Raw genomic sequence first — 19,023 nt, forward strand, 5'->3', positions numbered from 1 at the left:
GGCTGCCACTGTGGGGACCCCTGCTGATGCCAACCTGCCTGTTTCTATGGTAACTGCAGATCTGTACCCTGTCTGCGTGTGTGATTGTGTTCTGTTCTCCTTGTAGATGGAGGAGATAAAATTTAAAGACAGAGCAGTCTTCGTGCTGGAGAGAGAGTTAGGGGTCCAAGCCGGGCATGCCCAGAGACTGCAGCTGCAGAAAGAGGCTCTAGATGAGCAGCTTTCCCAGGCCAAAGAGGCTGAGCGGCACCCAGGCAGCCCCAGACGGGAACTTCCTTATGCAAGCGGTGCAGGAGACGCCTCAGACCACTCGGGAAGCCCTGTAAGCACCCCCGGGCCTCCCTGGCCCAATCTGAGTACAGACACACGGCCCTGCAGAGCTCCCTGGGGCGTCCGGAGCCCAGTCCAGCCAGACTCTCCTGCCCCTGGGGCCCTCAGCTCGTCAGGCTCTGGTCAGGAGGACTGGCAGTTTGTCCTCTTCCTTCCTCCCCAACACCGCAGGTGCACTGGCTTGTCCCCTCCTGGGCCCCGGTCCCCAAGGATCCCAAAGTACCAGCTTTGCTGGCGCTGGTCCTGCCTTGGCTGTGGGAGAGGCGGTGCTCTGAGCAGGTGCTGCTCTGGCTTCTGGCTGCTGCCCGCCAAGTCCCTGGCTGGGCCCTCCCGTGGCTGACCTTGCACTCATCACCAGCCATCCTCCCACATGCTTTTATGTGACCATGACGTTTTCTGCTCCTCCTCGGGCTGCTAATGCCCACCTGCATGGGTCCACCAGCAGATGCCCAGACTGCAAGCCACCCATCTTCTCATTGCCACACCTCATTCAGATCCCTCCGCAGTGGCCTGCAACATCCTGGGAATCTAATGCCATGGACCCTCCACGTGGCCCCTCTGGGCCTTTGGTCCCTAGCCTCTCCTGCACCCATTGACTGAGGAACTCAAACCATGTCCAGTATCTCCCTGGACATACTTTTGTTTGACTCAAGGACAAAACTGTTAAAGTTGGGCCAGCCCTGGGACAGTGACATTGCAAGACTAGAGACTAGCATCGTGGGGGCAGCGCAGTCTAACTGATCAGAGCCAGCCCTTCCTGCTCCAGAGAGCCCAGAACTTCAGGCAAAGGTTTTCACTGACTTTCTAATGAAGTTCCAATGGTTTTGAAAGTGGCCTTCTAGAGACTCAACCTGAGGGAGCACAATTCCTGGGAGAGCAACTTTTCCAAGTCTGCAGCAGGTGTCTTCTCCTCTGCTCACCCCGAGAACGTGCTGTCCTCCTGGCAGGCAGGGAAGACCCCTTCTGAAGGTGCAGTAGGCAGTGGCCAGAGGAGAGCATGCAGCTAGTCTTGCCCGTGTGTCCCACCAGTGTGTCCCTGCCCATGTGTCCCCACGTGTGTCCCCACCCTCGCCCTCCACTTTTGCACACCTCCAGACATTCCCGCTTCCGTCTGTCCCCTCATGCAGTTTGCAGAGCTTGGGCTACACCCACCCGCCAGCCGCTGTGTGGAAGAGCAGGCGGCCGAGGCATCCAGGGTGCTGCGATTCGCGAGGTTCTGTGTGCAGGGAACAGTTGTTTGCAGTTGATCTTTGTTTTAGGAACAGCAGTTGGATGAAAAGGATGCCCGGCGCTTTCAGCTCAAAATCGCAGAGTTAAGCGCCATCATCCGTAAGCTGGAGGATCGCAACGCCCTGTTGTCGGAGGAGAGGAACGAGCTGGTGCGTGCCCAACAGGGACGGTTCTGGACCTTGTGGGACTGTGGCTGCATGGGGAGAGGCGGGGTCCACTTCCACAGTCCCTGTGGAAAGGGCAAGTGGTGACGGCTGGCCTTGCCGCTGGGCCCCTTGGCCTGTCCACCTTTGGCTCCCGCATGCTGGTTGGCCAACCCTACTCTGTGTCCTGGGGCAGAAGTACCCTGAACTCTGCACATGATCTGGGGTGGGAGAGGCCACTGTCTTAGCTGTTTCCCTCACCATAAATCTCCAGAGCCACTGAGGGTTCCAATACCTTCAGCTCAGAGGGTGTGTGAGCTGTGTGGATGCTCAGGGGCAGGGGGTGACCACAGTTCTTATGGGCAAGCAGACCCTTGGCCCAGACTGCTGGCCTTCAACCTTATTCCCGTCTGTAGAATGGGTGCCTCAGCTCGCCTGGGCGCTGGGTGGGTGGAGGGCAGCTGCCAGCTAGGAACTCCCCCTAGGGCCGGAAACTGTCTTCTTTGCAAGCACAGTTGGCTCTGGGCTTCCAGGCTCTGCATCCACAGGTACCATCCGCCTGCAGACTGAGGGTTTTTAAAAGTCAGCTCTGTACCGGACAGGTGCAGGCCTTCCTCCTCACCACTGTCCCCAAGACAGGACCACATGACAACTACTTTCACAGCATCTGCTCTGCATTGGGTACCATCAGTAACCAGACATGATGTGGCGTAGGCAGCAGGAGGTGCCTAGGGTATCTGCAGACGCCGCTGCATTCTACCAGGGACTTGGGCACCTGTGGATTAGGGTTTTCCATGTGTCCTGGATCCATTCCCCCTGGACACAGAGGGATGACCGTGGTGGGCTGCAGTCATGTCATGGATTCGACCTGGACCTCTTGCTGGCTGTGTGGAGTCCAGTCATCAGTTACGTAAAACATCACATAATTAACTTCTCTTGCAGTTAAAGCGTTTAAGGGAAGCAGAGAGTCAGTACAAGCCATTGTTGGATAAAAACAAACGCCTTACTCGGAAAAATGAGGACTTGTCTCACACTTTACGGAGAATAGAAAGCAAGCTGAAATTCGTCACCCAGGAGAACATAGAGATGGTAAGGCCCCTAGGTCAGCAGGGGCAGCTGTGCCAGCTGCTGGCAACGCTCCGCTCTGCTCCGCAGCCTAAGGACGCAGTGGAGCAGGCCGGGCACTCGAGCCTGTTGCTCAGGGCAGCCCCATGTGCATTCTTGGGTCAGATCCCCAGTGAGCCCACCCCAGGAGAGAGGCCTCAGGTGAGGACCAGCCGGGAGGGAGGGGCGTGGTCACGGGAGGCCACCAGGCCATCACATGCCCCCTCCCCTTGGCCTGTCTGTACATGCTGACCCCAGGGACTTAGTAAGCAAGCTCTGACTCTGAAAACCCTGGGTACAGGTAGCAAGAGGACCTGGGGCCCCAGGGGGAGCAGGCCTGGCACAGAGCAGTGAGCCTGGGTAGGGGAGGCCCCCCAGCACTGAGCCAGGCTGGGATCTGCTCGGGAGGGGGGCCCAGCACATGTGACATGGCCTGCTTGGTGTTGCAGAGGCAGAGAGCCGGGATCATCCGGAGACCCAGCTCCCTAAATGACCTTGATCAGAGTCAGGGTGAGAGGGAGGTCGACTTCCTGAAGCTTCAGATTGTGGAGCAGCAGAACCTCATTGACGAGCTCTCCAAGGTGACCACGTCCTGCCCACCCTGCCCCTGGGGCGGTGAGAGGGGAGGCCAGGCAGGCAGGAGCCATGGGCCACCTCGGGCTGGATCCCCCACGTAGTCACTGGTCCTGGTGACCCTCCCTAGGTAGGTCTCTGTGCCTGGGGCTCCTCACCCTCCTCAGCTCAGGGCTCCAGGCCGGCAGCACCGCTCTGTCACTAACAAGCCTCGATAGCCCTGTGGCTCCAGACCACACGACTCCCTCTCACGGTTCCCGAGGGAGGCCACCGTCCTCAGTCAAGGTGTGGGCAGGGCTGGGCTCCCTCCAGGGCCTGGGAAGGGTGTGCTCTTTTCCTTTGGCCGCCTCCAGGGTCCCGGCCTTCCTTGGCTTATGGCCACCTCACTCCAGCCTCTGCCTGATTCTTCCTGTGGCCCCTTGCCTTGTTTGAATATTCTCCTCTCCTCTTACAGCCACTGTGTCATTGGGTTGGAGCCCACCCCCATCCACACCGAGACCATCTCAGCATCTCTAACTTAATCACACCCGAGACACTATTTCCAGATCAGTTCCCATGCCCAGTTTGTGAGGATGGAACTGTGGATGCGTCTTTTAGGGACCACCATGCAGCCCCTCCCCTGCTCTCTCCTGGGCTCCCCTCACCCCAGCACAGGTCTGCAAACAGTGCTGCAGGAAGCCGTCCTCTTACTCTGACTGGGGGCGGCTCTGCCTCTGGTGGGCTCTGGTAGACTCCATGCTGAAATTCCCAGCGAGCTGCCTTGGTCAGCAAGCAGCAGGACAGCTGTGCCTCACGGTCACTGGCCTGTCCTATGCAACGCCTAAGGCCATCTCCAAAGTCCCTGAGATAAGAAGATCCTCTGCCTCCATGGGCTGTGGGGTGTGGTCTCCCCAAGACAGTCTTCCCTGACAAGCCTGAGGTCTGAGTCCTTTTCTCACTCAATCACAAATGCTCATCAGTGTGAATGACAATAATGATTTATGGGGGAAGAGGAAAAGGTTGAAATCTTGATAAGTCAGAAATAAATGTGATACCGCTGTTGACCGGTGGCGAGTCCTTGCTTCCCCAATGTTGAAGAATAACACCAAAGAAGCACGCCGAGGCAAGGTCAGAGTAGAAAGTAGAAGTTTATTAAAGGACAGCAGAAAAGACTTCTCCCAGAGGAAGAAGGGGACCCAAAAGGTGGAATCCGCGGAAGTGCGGTTGTTTCCCCTTCTTATAGTTTTGGTGATGGAATGTAGGTGGGAGGGGTTGGGACACCGGTGGGCCAGGCAGGAAGGACTTCTTTATCACTTCTTTGGGATGGGGTATCTTTAAGTTTGCTGGGGGCTGTTTATTAACACTTCTTTGTGAAGGGCTATCTTCAAATCTGTTGGGGGCTGTTTCCTGGGCTCCATTAACATTCCATTGTCCTGTGTTTTTCCTGAGTCATTTCCAGCATGGCCTCCATTTTAGATTTCACTCGGTATTAGACCCGATTTACCTAACTACACTGACTACCTAACTTTAAATCTGGCTTCATTCTCCCCTCTAATTTGGGAACTCCTTACTGCTGTAAGGAAAGGGGGTGAAGAAGATCTTTCTGGCTTCTTCAGGCTGACAAAAGGGGCGATGTTGGGGCAAGCAGTTTTGGAGTCCCCTTTTAAAAATTGGGTCTATCGAGTGGTCCATGATAGAAGTCCGATTGAGAAGTAATAGACTGGAGGGCCATCTGAGTGATGGGTGGTCTATAAGAGAAACAAGAATTTATTAGTACTGGAACCATATTGTCCCACAGCACAGGAATATGTCAATGAGTATGATGGCAAAGACAAAGACTAACAATGTTTTCCACCAGGAAGTACCAAGAACCAGGAGCTAAGATATTGTCTCCATGACAAGGTTGCTGAGGACATGGCTTCTATCTGAGCATGTAAATCTTTAAGGATATTTGTCACATTGCCAGAAATGTCAGGGATGTAAACACAACATTTAACTTTTAGGGTTACAGTTGTCCTTCCCTTAAGATATAGTTTAATAATTTAATATCATCTGATCTTGTAAAATCCTTTTACTAGTATGACCTGTGTCTAATAGAAATCTTTAATTCTGTTACCTAGGGCTGGATACTCATACTAGCAAACACCAAGCCTACCTGTGTAGGTTAGGAATATCTGTGGGCCTTAAACTAAAAACTACTCTGGTAGTTCCTTTTGATAGTTATCAGGCATTCCTGTCTGAGAATCTCCTTTGTAGCCTCTAGTTTACTTATTTATGGAAGTTACATTTAAGTATCATTATTATTAAAATGTCCAGGAATAGTTGTGTTTGGCTTTGACTGTCTTTGTTAAGTGTTTAAGATGAAGCAAGTCAAACTGACTTTTGTTTTAATCTATTGTTAACAGTCAGCTGAGTTACTCTGGGTGGGAGTCCTCGGGAACTTTACAACAGCTTCTCAGTTCTGCTAGTGCCTTTTGCGCTAGGATGGGTCCAGGCCTTGCTTGACCATGTGGCTTCCCTCGGAAGCATCAGGGATGTCTCCCTTGTTGATGACCCTCCTCTTCACAGCAAATGCACTGATTGGCTTCCTGTCCTCCACTGGTCTCATTAATCTCCCTGATCAGGAGGTTATGTGGCCTAGAGTTGCAGAGCCCTTTGGAGAAGTCCCCTATTCCCTGATTTAGACTGACTCTGAGGGCAAGAGCCAAATTTTTAATTTTAAAATTTAATCTTAAACATCTAGCAAATAAGTTAACAGCCTTATATTAAGAGCACTGAGCTTTAATGTCTATCTCTCTATCCTGTAGGTGATAACTTCTTGTCTTAAATTAACCCAGGTTGTGTGTTTTTAAAGCAGTACCTCTTTAAAACATTAACAGGCAATCCTTAGACCATCTAAAAGCAAACTACAAAACAAAACTAACTAGGGTAAAAACAGATTTAGTTTATGTAATAGCTACCTTGAATTCTGGCAGAGTTATACATTATAATTTCCTGTTTGAGATCCTGGCAATCCTGACAAAAACCAACTTTTGGACACAACTTTAAGTGTACTGAAATCTAGCCTACTTTTTTCATAGTCACTTTCACATGAGATGGGACATAGAGCCTTATCTCAAGTAAGGTGGGGCTCTTCATAAATCTTAAATACTATAGTTCTGAAGTTGATCTTTGTTTTTTTTAAACATCATTTTACAAAGCCTACATAAATTGTTGCTTAAGTTCACATGAATATTAGCTAACACAACATAATATCACATCTAAAACATGAATTAAAGGAAGGCTGGAAGCTTCTAACCTCTTGTTGGAAATTAGCAAAGTATTTCTGTGTCTCACAATAAAACCTTCACCCAGATTAGGCTCTCATTGACTTAAAAATACATTTAAATTGTATTTCAGTGTAAAAAGTAACAAGGAACTTTACATAACTTATTGATAATAAGTACAGTTATAGAACACAAGTGATATAAATAAATTTTTAACATGTTTTTTTTTTAAACCTAAAATTACCATACACTTTTAGAATACCAGCTTGATATAATGCTCTTTCTAAAGCTTCTACCTTACAGACTTGTATACCTGGAAGATATGAACACATTAATGGCACCAATTACATTGATGTTTTTATATTAACCAAGTTTAGCTTTTAAAGAAATAACAGCACAATTCTCTAAAACGACAACACTTGTTTAATCAGCTGTTTAATGTCTTTAAGATTACTTGTTCAAAAACTTACATAGACCTTTTTTATATCATTTATTTAAACCCTCTTAATTACTTCATTATATAGACTCTTATCCAGAAATCTAGAACCTTTTAGTTTCTCTTTTTATCTGTTAACCTCCTTTTTTTCACATTGAAACAATACTTGTAAACTTTTGAATTTAAGTAGATTTAACATTTTATTAAGGCCTTTTTGAACACCTAGAAAAACTTATAAGCTTAATTTTAAATACATCTTTACTTTTATCTGTTTACCCAACTTAAATTGAGCCATTTGAATCACGTGAATCAAAGATATTTGGATCCATTTTTAATTTTTCATGAGCGCTCCTCATTTGTCAATTGTCATATCACTGCATGATATATGGACATACATACACACAGACATACCGACATACAACATGTAACACAAGTGTAACACATAACACAAAAGGCCTTGCAACTTTCTCAGGTGAAATTTCATTGCAATGTTTAAAAAAAACTCCAGTTGATCAAAAATAGAACTTATCAGAAAAACATTAACTTGTCTGTAGGATAAAAATCATGAGCTCCAAAAAAAACATAGAATCTAAGAAAAGGCAAAAGTCCTAGAAAAAATTGACCGGCCAGTAATTAGTAAATGCCATACAATTTACTCTTTGGTTTAATCTAGTTTGAGTTTAGGTAAAAGACACCTTTATTTTTTTTTTCTTTGGGTCTCAGATTTGTCTCCTACTGAGTGCTCCAGGCTTCTTCTATTTGTATATCAATTTAAGTCCTGGCTGAGGTCTGGAAGGAACTGGGAAAACTGGAATTTTGAGCAGAAACTTCATGTTTAAGGCATTTTAACCATAAGTCACAATTTTCAGGTTTGGAAGTTGAAAATATGGTACAATTTACAAAATTTCATCTTTATATCTTCCTACACTAGAAAAACTTGCTCACACAAAACTGAAAATAGGATCTTTTTTGATAATATAAAAGCTACCACAGAAGAAATTCCTTCAGGATCATTAAGCTACTTTCTTTGTTCTGAAGTTCCTAAAGTAGTATTAAGTTACATTAAATCACCTGGAAAAAATCTACATACTACCATGTGTATCTAAAATTAAGCTTTGAAAATTTCTAAGACTGTTGCTAATTAATGTCATTTCAATAAGCCAGACCAACGTTTTAATTCAACATTTTTTCCTAAATCTTACACACTGAGAGAAACAGATACCAAATCATAATTTACTATCCTTGCCCAAATCAATGTACTGTATACCTAGTGAAATCTCCTTAGGTTACCCAGTTCAAAAATTGATGAAAAAATAAAACTGAATGATTGGGAGTTACTTGCCAACTTGGAAGTAGAGTTCTTTTAATTTTCTATCCTAAGTATTTAAGTTCTCTGGCATGAAGTATCTGAAATCACAAACTAAACAATTAACTAACCCCAACTTTTAACTGCAAGATTACGCAATGTTTCAAACTCATTTTGATACTAGATGTTACAATGAAACATCTTTTAGACACACGTTTAGCCTAGATTATCTCTAAGAAACAATCTATAATAACCTTTAAAACAGACCAGATAAGAAAAACTCTCTCCAGGTTTTGAACTTCCATTTAATTATGACTCCTATCAGTGGCACCTTAGATTTCCCCATGAGTGGACCAGATGTTCTCGCATAAGGGCAACTATAGGTGTAAAATTAAGGGTCTCAGTGTGACTGACTTTACTGCATTTATGTGGAGTAATCCTTACAGTGAAGGAAATTATGAGGAAATTTCCCCAAAGCGAAAATGGCTCTGGCAGCTGCTGGGAATTCCTCAGTTTCCCTTTTACTTGTAAGATTAGCTCCTTTGGATAGATCCAATCCTAGGCAATCTGGCATATCTCTTGACTTTCCAGTAGAGTCAGTTTTTATCTGCCTTAGGTCTTGAAGGGGGAAGGGGGTATGTACTTTGATCGGCCCAAATTTTTTTCTTGATTCTTTTCCTCAGTGAGTCCAGGATTTTTTCCTTCACATGGCAGATATCATAGTTAAGTCTATTTTACATTGTTGATATAATTTAGGATTTTCCGTTAGAGCAAAGAACATACGGCACCTCACACCATTTCCTTTTTTTTGTAAATTTTATCAAACTGTAAAATTGCATTAAAATTGATATTTCCCTCTGGTGGCCAGGTTTTTCGTATTTGAGGCCAGGCCAAGAAAATGAGGCGCTTTTTCTTGAGCATCTGAGGTTTAAATCTATCCCAATTTTTCAATACGCAGGCTAGTGGTCCACCTGGCGTATTGGAGAGAGAGAGAAGCTCCGGTCTGAGTGAGAAGAAAACATGATTCAGGCGCCCAAGCCGCGCCAGAGAAAACTGTTCTCATTAGGGACGTCTCCCTAAGTTTGAGCTTCCTAAACGGTCCAGAAAACCCGTCTCTCACCTTGCTTTGTCAAGGGGTTTCTGGTCCCCTTTAGCAAATTGCTAGGGTCTCAGTTTGTCTTCTGTCAGAGACCCTGGGAGGATTCAGACTTAAGGGCCTTACTGCTTTCCTCCCGACCATTAAAAACACATTGCAAAAGAGAATCCTGTGCTCTTTTGTTGTCTTTGCTCTGTAGACTAAAGGAGCCGCTTGAGTGTTAAGGGATATCTACTGGAACACAGAACATTTTAAACATTGGGGCGGTAAAACAGACTATTGAAAGTTACCTATGCATCTTAGGGAACCTGGGCAGATTTTACTAATTATCTCATGCCTTTCTCAGTCCTGCAACCTGAATTGCTAACATTTCTGACTTGTGAAGGAAGGGAAGCATCCAGGAGGAATGGATGCGGAGTTGGGAGTGTTGCGTGTAGCCCATACGGAGGCAAATGTGATTGGGGCTTTCCCTCAGTGTCATTCATCTACCGATCACCCTAGATACCCTTGAGGGCTGTCGGAAGGGGGCTCAAGAGAAAGGAACCTTTGGAAACGTCTGAGAGTAGCCCAGACCGGAATTCCGCAGTTGTTCCAAATTCCTTTTTCTACCTCCACGCATCCGAGGCAGATCGGGATTAGGGACACTGTGTATTTACGCCCAGACAGAAAAGTTGGAATCGGCTTTGGCAGAACCCAACATGCCTGCTCTGTATTGAACAGGTGATTGAGAGCTGCCTAGGCCGAGAAACCTCTCACCCGAGTCTTGTAGAGTGGCGGCTGTACTAATTGCGTTTAAGTAGCCGTCGGGTGCCCACCTTATCCTCCAGAAAGAAAGAGAGAAAAAGATGCACCTCAAACAGACATGGGGTGTATGCACTTACCCCGGTGTAGATCTCGGTGGGACCTCCAATATGATACCGCTGTTGACCGGTGGCGAGTCCTTGCTTCCCCAATGTTGAAGAATAACACCAAAGAAGCACGCCGAGGCAAGGTCAGAGTAGAAAGTAGAAGTTTATTAAAGGACAGCAGAAAAGACTTCTCCCAGAGGAAGAAGGGGACCCAAAAGGTGGAATCCGCGGAAGTGCGGTTGTTTCCCCTTCTTATAGTTTTGGTGATGGAATGTAGGTGGGAGGGGTTGGGACACCGGTGGGCCAGGCAGGAAGGACTTCTTTATCACTTCTTTGGGATGGGGTATCTTTAAGTTTGCTGGGGGCTGTTTATTAACACTTCTTTGTGAAGGGCTATCTTCAAATCTGTTGGGGGCTGTTTCCTGGGCTCCATTAACATTCCATTGTCCTGTGTTTTTCCTGAGTCATTTCCAGCATGGCCTCCATTTTAGATTTCACTCGGTATTAGACCCGATTTACCTAACTACACTGACTACCTAACTTTAAATCTGGCTTCAAATGTACATTACCGCAACTACCAGAAGGGCTTTGTCCAGCTGCCAGGGAGTGAAAGGCTCAGCCACCTTGAACAGAGGCTCCTGGGGCTGCGGAGGCTCAGGGAGCCTCTGGGACCAGCTTTGGAAAGGAGGGAGGACAATTGGGGCAGAACCTTCTTCTCAGGCAAGGGTTCAGGACCCTGAGGACTCTGAGGCATGAATTCCGCAGCCAGGCTACAGCAGAGTTCGGGGGCTCCTGGGGGCTCCTCTGGGCTCTGTAGGAGCAAGTCGGCACCTTCAGTTCCAAACCTGCCATTTTCCTTCCTAGACCCTCGAGACTGCTGGCTACGTGAAGAGTGTGCTGGTAAGTACCAAGGCTGAAGCTGCTCACAGCCTCGCAGGGGGCGTTCTGCAGAGTGGAAGGGCCCTGGAACAGCTCCTTCTTCCCCTCCCCCACATGGTCCCTACAATGCAACCTGAGGGGCCTGGTGGCTCCTGAGTGCAGAGCTCACCTAAGTGGGGACTCACTCATCTCAGGCTGGTGGAGAAGGGGCCCCCAGGGTCCTGCGCAGATACCTTGTGTTTATGTCCCACGATGATGACGTGGCCCTTCAAGAAGCTGGTGGAACTGGCGCCTACCTAAAAACCGCTCCAACTGTTTTTTGCAGGAGCGCGATAAGCTTTTAAGGTTTCGGAAGCAGAGAAAGAAAATGGCAAAACTCCCCAAGGTAAAGAAGCAGTGTGTGTGCGTGTGTGCGTGCGTGCGTGCTGCGTGTGTGCATGCGTGTGTGCTTGCTTGTGCTGAAAGCCTCTTGGGAGAGAGTCCCTTCCTTTACAAAGGGAAAGAAAACACTTTCATTCCTTCTCAAAATTGTCAATCAGAAATGACCAGATAGGATTCAAAGTAAATACTCTGCTTGTGGCCCGAGAGCCTGTCCCAGAACTAAGACTCCTGAGCGCGTGGGGGCCAAGGCTGCACTCCTGGGACGCCGGGATTAAGCCACCTTGGAAGTGCACTGGAAGTTTGCAAGGGTGGCTGTCCCTATGTCCCAGCTGCCAGGGATTGTGACCACACCACTGTGGTTGGTGTTCTGATGGTGCAGACAGTTGTAAGACTGGCCAGGCTCTGGGCGGCTCAGGACATGGCTGGTTTCATAGCTTGGCAGAGGCTGGTGAATCTGGTCCAGAAGCTGTAATTTGGCAGTTCACAAGGTCAGCACGTGCCTGGTCTGTGCACAGGCTCAGCTCAACGGCTCAGGCCCCCACCCCAGTGTCTTCACTGCCTGGAACAGGAGACTAAATCCGTGTTGGCATGGGGCACACAGCTCCGAGGACAGCCGGCCTGCTGCCCCCGTCCTCGCTGGGCCATGCACCCCTCCTGGGCCTGCCCCAGCATTAAGTGTCCCCTGGCAGCGTATGCAGGCTGCAGTAGGCTGTGCCCACAGCTGCACACAAGCCCCCCAGCACTGCAGCCCTAGGAAGTTCAAAGCCCTGGGGGAACTTTCTGGAGAGTGACCCTTCTCGATATGCTGGTGGTTTTTCATTGAGCTTTTGGAGAAATTCCCAGAAGACCTGACTGTCTTCAGCTCTCTCTGAGCTGCAGCTGGGTTGTTTATAAACACTCCGCGGCCCCTCCCTGGCCACTTTAGTGTTCCCAGCCACAGCCCTGGCTCACCTGGCCCTGGAAAGGCCCAGGAAGGGAGGAGGCTGCTGGCCTCTCTCCTGGATCACTGCAGGATGCTCAGGGATTGTCCAGAGGCCCCACCTGCTGCCCCTGCTGTCTTGGTGCCTCTGTGAGAGGGAGGAGGGAAACCAGGAAGTCGGCAGGAGGGGCTTGGATGACAGGGGACCTAAGTGAAGCCGGAGGACTCCAGCTTGTGGTAGTCACCGGCCAGCAATGATCTGGAACAGCAAGATGTTCCTGTGGCATGGGCGGGGTGGGTTAGCAGGAGGAGGGTCCAGAGGCTGCCTGGACCCAGAAGGATTGAGGTGGAGTGTCAGGGCACAGACATCCAGAGGATCACTGGTGACACAAGGGCTGGAAATAAAGCAAGAACCTCAAGTTTGTGCTCATCAAGTTTGCCCACTTGTGGATATTTCAGTGGAGGATCTGGGAAAGACTGTGGTACAGGGAAGTCCTTTCCCAGAGAGGCCAGGGCCCAGCCGCAAGTGTCAGTTCGTGGCTCAGCTGGAGCGGCGGCTGGTCAAGGGAGAGGAACTAGCACAGTCCTGCTCAGCTGGAGCCGGAGAATGCAGGTGCTGGGAGGGAACAGCCACCATGGTCCTTGGAGCAGCTGGTGGTCCTGGAGCCCAGGGAGGAACTTTCCTGGAAGGTCTGGCAGTGGATTCATCAGAGACCCCGTGTCCACCATGGCCATTACATTGACAAGGACAGACAAGGAAGGCAGGGTCCCTGTGTACAGGTGAGAGGAGGTGGCTTCTGGAGTCTGCAGTGTCTAAAGCCAGGGTTTCGGAAGTCCAGAAGGAGGGGAAGTTGGGGGTCCCTGAAGGCAGGGCTTCTCAACCTAGCTGGTGGAGGACCGGCCCTTGTTCACACCCTCTGTCATGGACTGGAAAGGGTACCGCATGTCAGGGCAAGTGCTTGCTACTGGCAGGGGTCAAGTTCAGAGGCCAAGTCCAGGAGTGGCTCATCTGTCAGCCTCCTGGACATCTACATTCCACCCTCTGCCAGTACATTCTGGGTTTTGCACCAAGATGGCGCACTCATACCTGGTTGGCCGTCTTGGCCGGAAGTAGGACAGCCCAGTGGGCCCCTCCAGGGCGGCCTTGGATGGATGTGGGAGAGCACTGCAGGTGGGGCTGTGGGGGTGCACGACAGGCAACAGAGGGGCCGGGGGCTGCTGGCCGAGCGCTGGCCTGGGTCTGCGCCAACGCCTTGCCTTTTGGCCAGAAGCCGGTTGTGGTGGAGACCTTCTTTGGATATGATGAAGAAGCGTCCCTGGAGTCCGACGGCTCTTCCATCTCTTATCAAACTGACAGGACAGACCAGACCCCGTGCACTCCTGACGACGACCTAGAGGAGGTACCGTGAGTCTCCCACAGCGGCTCCTGGGCAGCCTGGGCCTGAGGCTGGCAACGGGCTGGGACCCGGGGCCAGGCCCGCTCTCTGGATAGGCCTCCTGGTCCAGCCCTGGCAGCCCCTGCTTTTGTGCAGTGAGAAACCCTGAACTTGGTTTGGCTACATGGTTGCTGAGGGTCACTCCCTGCTGTCACTGATGCCCAGTCACACTTCCTCACATCCTTGATCTTGAGCTCCTCCCAAAGAGGGCCTCCCAGGAGGACCTGCACCAGCGAGCAGGGAGGTCACCCTGTGCCAGGACCCAGGCCTTTAGAAACACTGTCAAGAGCTTTCTTCCTGGTAAAAACAGCCGGGTGCTCCTGACAGCCTGGCCTGCAGAATGGTGGCTACCCTGAAGTCCAGCAGCCAGCTCAGTCCCAGGGCATAAGCTAGTGTTCTAGTGTTCGTCCAACTGGCCCAGCCCCTGGAGCTGTGGAGAGCAGGTAGTGGACCTGGTAAAGGCCATGGGGGCCTTCCCTGGAAGATCCTGGAGGATGAACCAAAGGCCATGAGCCTGCTCAGAAAACCAGTTGTCATAGCAGACCACTGCTGGAAAGCCTGGGGCAGTGGGCTGGGGCTGGGGCAGGGTTTCTGGGCTTGGTCACTCCTGGACATGGCCCACGCTGCGAGCCTTGGGGTCCGCTGGGACTCCTTCAAGGCTACAGCAGAAACATCTGATGTAAAGGAGAGAGAGAGAGAGAGAGAGAGAGAGAGAGAGAGAGAGAGAGGGGGGAAGGAAGTAAGAAGGATGGAGGGAAGGAAGGAAGGAAGGGGGGGGAAGGAGGGAGAGAGGAAAGGAAGGAGGGAAGGAGGGAGGGAGGAAGGAGGGAAGGAGGAAGGAAGGAGGGAAGGAGGGAGGGAGGAAAGTAGGGAGGGAGGGAGAGAAGGAGGGAAGGAGGGAGGAAGGAGGGAAGGAGGAAGGAAGGAGGGAGGGAGGAAAGTAGGGAGGGAGGGAGAGAAGGAGGGAAGGAGGGAGGAAGGAGGGAAGGAGGAAGGAAGGAGGGAGAGAGGAAAGGAAGGAGGGAGGAAGGAGGGAAGGAGGAAGGAAGGAGGGAGAGAGGAAAGGAAGGAGGGAGGAAGGAGGGAAGGAGGAAGGAAGGAGGGAAGGAGGGAGGGAGGAAAGTAGGGAGGGAGGGAGAGAAGGAGGGAAGGAGGAAGGAAGGAGGGAAGGAGGAAGGAAGGAGGGAGGGAGGAAAGGAAGGAGGGAGAAAGGAGGGAAGGAGGAAGGAAGGAGGGAAGGAGGAAGGAAGGAGGGAGGGAGGAAAGGAAGGAGGGAGGAAGGAGGGAAGGAGGAAGGAAGGAGGGAGGGAGGAAAGGAAGGAGGGAGGAAGGAGGGAAGGAGGAAGAAGGAGGGAGGGAGGAAAGTAGGGAGGGAGGGAGAGAAGGAGGAAAGGAGGGAGAGAAGGAGGGGGAGGAAGGAAGGAAGGAGGGAGGAAGGAAGGAGGGAGGGAGGAAGGAGGGAAAGGGCACTCCTGCCTTCTTTGTGGGGCAGCGGGTATCACTGCAGCTAGGACACATCCTGGGAGGTGACGTCAGGAGTAAGCCTAGGTGACAGGCAGGTCAGAGTGGGCTGACCGGGGGTGGCAGACCTGGGGTGGGCATGTGACCTGGGGCCCTGGGGCCCTCTCACAAAGCGCAGCACAGTTCGCAGGACACATGTCTGCAGAGCAGGGCCATGTGCAGTCCTGGTCAATCATGGAGGGTCTGCTGGGTCAGTGCAGACTGGCTGGCAAGTAGGAGACCAGGCAGAGCCCCTGGACAACCCCTGAGGCTCACCTGGTTCAAACCTGCCAGCCCCGCTGTCTACCCAGACATCGGGGGTCACCTCCCAGGAAAACCTTCCTCCAAACAGGTCTAGGTCCCCAGAGTCGGCCCCTCCCTTCTTCCCCACTGGAGGAGCAGGTGCCTGGCTGGGGGTGGTGCTGGGGGCTGGGGCTAATGCTGTGTCTCTGGGGGCTTGTGTTGCCTTTGCTCCTCTCCAGGGCCTGGCCAAGGAGGAGACGGAGCTGAGGTTCCGGCAGCTGACCATGGAGTACCAGGCGCTGCAGCGAGCATACGCCTTGCTGCAGGAGCAGGTCGGAGGGACACTGGACGCAGAGCGAGAAGTTAAGGTCTAAATGACTTCTACTCCACGGCTGGGCTCCACTTGGCTCCTCCCACTTGCCCCTGAGGCCTTGGCAGGGGCACTTTGCCTGCCCAGACTTTGGGGCCAAGCCCCTTCTTGCCCACCGTTGCTTTGGGTCCCGGGTGATGCCCACTAGTGAGGCCACTAGAAACCAGTGGTGGTGGAGCCAGTGGCTGGGTCGTCTGGGCGGGGGCAGACTGGCCGGGTGGAGCCAGCACAGGTGTGGGCTTTTCTTGTCCTGTCAGGGGCAGCATCCGGGGGCCTGCAGCTCCTGAGATGAGGTTGCCTTCACCCAAACCTGTCTGATGCCCTTGGGGAGCTCCCATGGCTGGGAGGCTCAGGGGTGAATGGGCAGCATTTGGACTCAGTTTTCCTAAAGTTTGCCAAGACTATATTCATCCAACAAGCCTTGAGCTCAAACACTGGCCTTCCTTTGCCCTGTGCTTGGCCAGGCAAACCTGCCGAGCAGCAGGGCCCCTCCTGTCCACCTTGCCTGGGCATACCCAAGGTGGGTCAGTGGTATCCAGGAAGACTGGAAGGGGCTGGTGGGCGTCCTCTGCTGGTCTCCAGGGGCAGCGCTGGCACCAGGCTGCCGGGGAGGATCAGGAAGAGAGCCCACTGACTGTCGGAATTCCCCGCCTCTGCTTTGAGAAGCAGAAATGAGGTGGACAGGCCATTTATCACATAAAGGGGGACATTGAACATTCCTTCTTGCACTTTTTGGATTTATTTTTTGCATGATCCTTGGAGAAAGGAAAATGTCTCTGTCTGAATTGTCCTAAGGCTGGGGACAGAGCTTGTGGAACCTCACAGGGTGGTAGATCTCCACCCCTCTGCCTGGCTGCCCCAAACACATCAATGTCCTCAGAAGCTGCACAAAGAGAGAGCATGGCAGGCTCTGGGGTAAAATGCCCATGGTTTGGACCATGAGAGACTCAAGTAAACCAAGGGAGAGCCGTTTAAATCTGGCTGCCACCTGGTTGGCACTTGGGAGGAATTTCACGTTCCAGGAAACTGACCTATATATCAAGGGACAGTTTTGGGAGAGTAGGGTGAGGAAGGGGCAGGAGGGACAGCGAACCCAGGGGCCAGCAGAGGCCCCATGGGGGGAGTAGCAGCATTGTGGGGGGCAGTAGCAGATCCGCTCAGAAGCTTCCTAGTGTGCTGTGTGCCCCCAGGGGAGGCTGAAACCCTGGCCAGCACCCAGCACCGACAGTCTGGGCCATCCTGCCCGGGGAGCGAGGGCCTTGCCTCAGGTGCTCCCAGTCGGTCACGGAGCAGCATGTGTCTCACATGGCCTCACAGCCCTCCTTTCTTGGAGACCGCCTCAGGGGAGGGGACAGCCACACTCGGGTAGCCTCTCCAGAGGCAGAGTCCTCTGGCCTGCATCCCACCAGCCGTTCGCCTGTCCTGGCCGTTAGAGAAAGTCTGATGTGTCTTTCCTCCCGTGCTACAGACTCGCGAGCAGCTCCAAGCAGACATGCAGCGAGCACAGGCCCGGGTGGAGGACCTGGAGAAGGCGCTGGCCGAGCAGGGCCAGGTGAGCCCCCACGTGCTCCTGGCTGGCCGTCTCTGCCCTTGCTGGGGACTCCCAGAGGAGGGGCCTGCAAGGAGCACTCTGAGCTGAGATTGCTTCCCTGCTCCCGCCACCTGCCCAGAGATGCCCACAAGGTCCTTGGTCCTTGGCACACTAACTGTAGCTGGACATACCAGAGGACCACATGAGCAAGGGCCATGCAGCCAGTGTCCGGGAGTCCAGCACTGCAGCATGTGCCTCTGTTTGCCACCCACGGACTGACTGCCACCCACCCCAGGCCACCGCACCCAGGCCTGTGGCCAGGGCACTCAAATTGCCCATGTGCATCCCTTGCAGACCAAAGGGTGGCCCTGGTGCAGACACCATGGGGCACATTTCTAAGGCTCCATGTCATGCCGAGGGCGTGGCCAGGAGGGCTGGGAGCTAGAATGGTGCCCCCCTGCTCTGCACACGGGGTCTCCAGGCGTGACCACACCTCCCCAGGTGGTGCTCAGAACCCCAGGGGGGCCAGTGTCTGCGCAGCCTGCGCTCCTCCTGACACGTCACCTTAAACTTAGACGTGCTGCTGGTGGGGGCAGGTGTGAGGGCGCCCAGTGGGGAGGGTGTGCTGGGTACACTGGATTTTCTCACAGCAGGGCCAGGAAGCACCCATGCATGTCCTTTGACAGACTGCAAAGGCGGCCATCTGCCCAGGTGTCCCTGGTGTGAGGGGACACACTCCTCCCTGAGCAGACTGTCCTCCTGCCGGCCTGAGACCCCGCCTCTCCTGTCTAGTCTAGCCCTCACTGACCCTGTGTCCGGATTCCCTGGATGTCCTGTGCTGCACAGTGTGCCCCTGGGCTCCTGGCCTGGGGACCCAGGCCTGGGGTGCTGCCTATGTGGTGGCAGGCGGTGCCTTCCAGACCCTACTGAGGTGGAGCTGCCTCTGTCCAGGGCCACAGGTTTCCATTCCCTGAGTGTAGTACACTGTCATCTGGGGCCACATTCTTGTCCTGCCATTGGGACTGGAATGTGGCTTTTCAGTGTCCTCCTGCGGTGTACACATGTCTTCCTTTCCGTTCCTTCTCAAGGACATGAAATGGATTGAAGAGAAGCAAGCGCTGTATCGGAGAAATCAAGAGCTTGTAGAGAAGGTACGCGCGGCCACTGGACACGCGGGACACCCTGGTGTGTGTGTGTGGGAGTGGGGGTGTGCGAGAGCACTCTCTCGCCTCCCTGCCACCCCTACCCCCGTGCTGCCCGTGGAGGTCCCTGGAAGGGCATCCTTTGGGAGCCATGGGAGCCTGGGGCCCCGTTGAGCCCTCGCCCCCTGGGTGGAGGAGTGTGGCCTGTTCTCCTGGCCTGGTGGAGCCCGAGGCGGCGTCCTGCTTCCCCGACGGGTTGCGGATGGGGGTGGCCAGAGGCTGTGTGAAGGCTGCCCCTGGGAGCCATAGGC

General features: G+C 52.3%; 1 protein-coding gene across 1 annotated transcript in view; it reads left to right on the forward strand.

Moving 5' to 3' along the window:
- JAKMIP3 (Janus kinase and microtubule interacting protein 3) overlaps positions 1-19,023 on the forward strand; it is a 64,248-nt gene that overhangs the window by 30,752 nt on the left and 14,473 nt on the right. The window contains exons 3-12 of the mRNA XM_081268376.1: positions 107-322; positions 1,590-1,709; positions 2,646-2,792; positions 3,257-3,388; positions 11,176-11,211; positions 11,516-11,575; positions 13,762-13,890; positions 15,909-16,037; positions 17,508-17,591; positions 18,659-18,721. Coding sequence (XP_081124502.1) covers positions 107-322; positions 1,590-1,709; positions 2,646-2,792; positions 3,257-3,388; positions 11,176-11,211; positions 11,516-11,575; positions 13,762-13,890; positions 15,909-16,037; positions 17,508-17,591; positions 18,659-18,721 — 1,116 coding nt within the window. The remainder of the gene's footprint in view (positions 1-106; positions 323-1,589; positions 1,710-2,645; positions 2,793-3,256; positions 3,389-11,175; positions 11,212-11,515; positions 11,576-13,761; positions 13,891-15,908; positions 16,038-17,507; positions 17,592-18,658; positions 18,722-19,023) is intronic.

Source organism: Spermophilus citellus (genome assembly GCF_964194105.1).
Source record: "Spermophilus citellus genome assembly, chromosome: 15".
In the NCBI taxonomy this organism is placed as follows: Eukaryota; Metazoa; Chordata; class Mammalia; order Rodentia; family Sciuridae; genus Spermophilus; species Spermophilus citellus.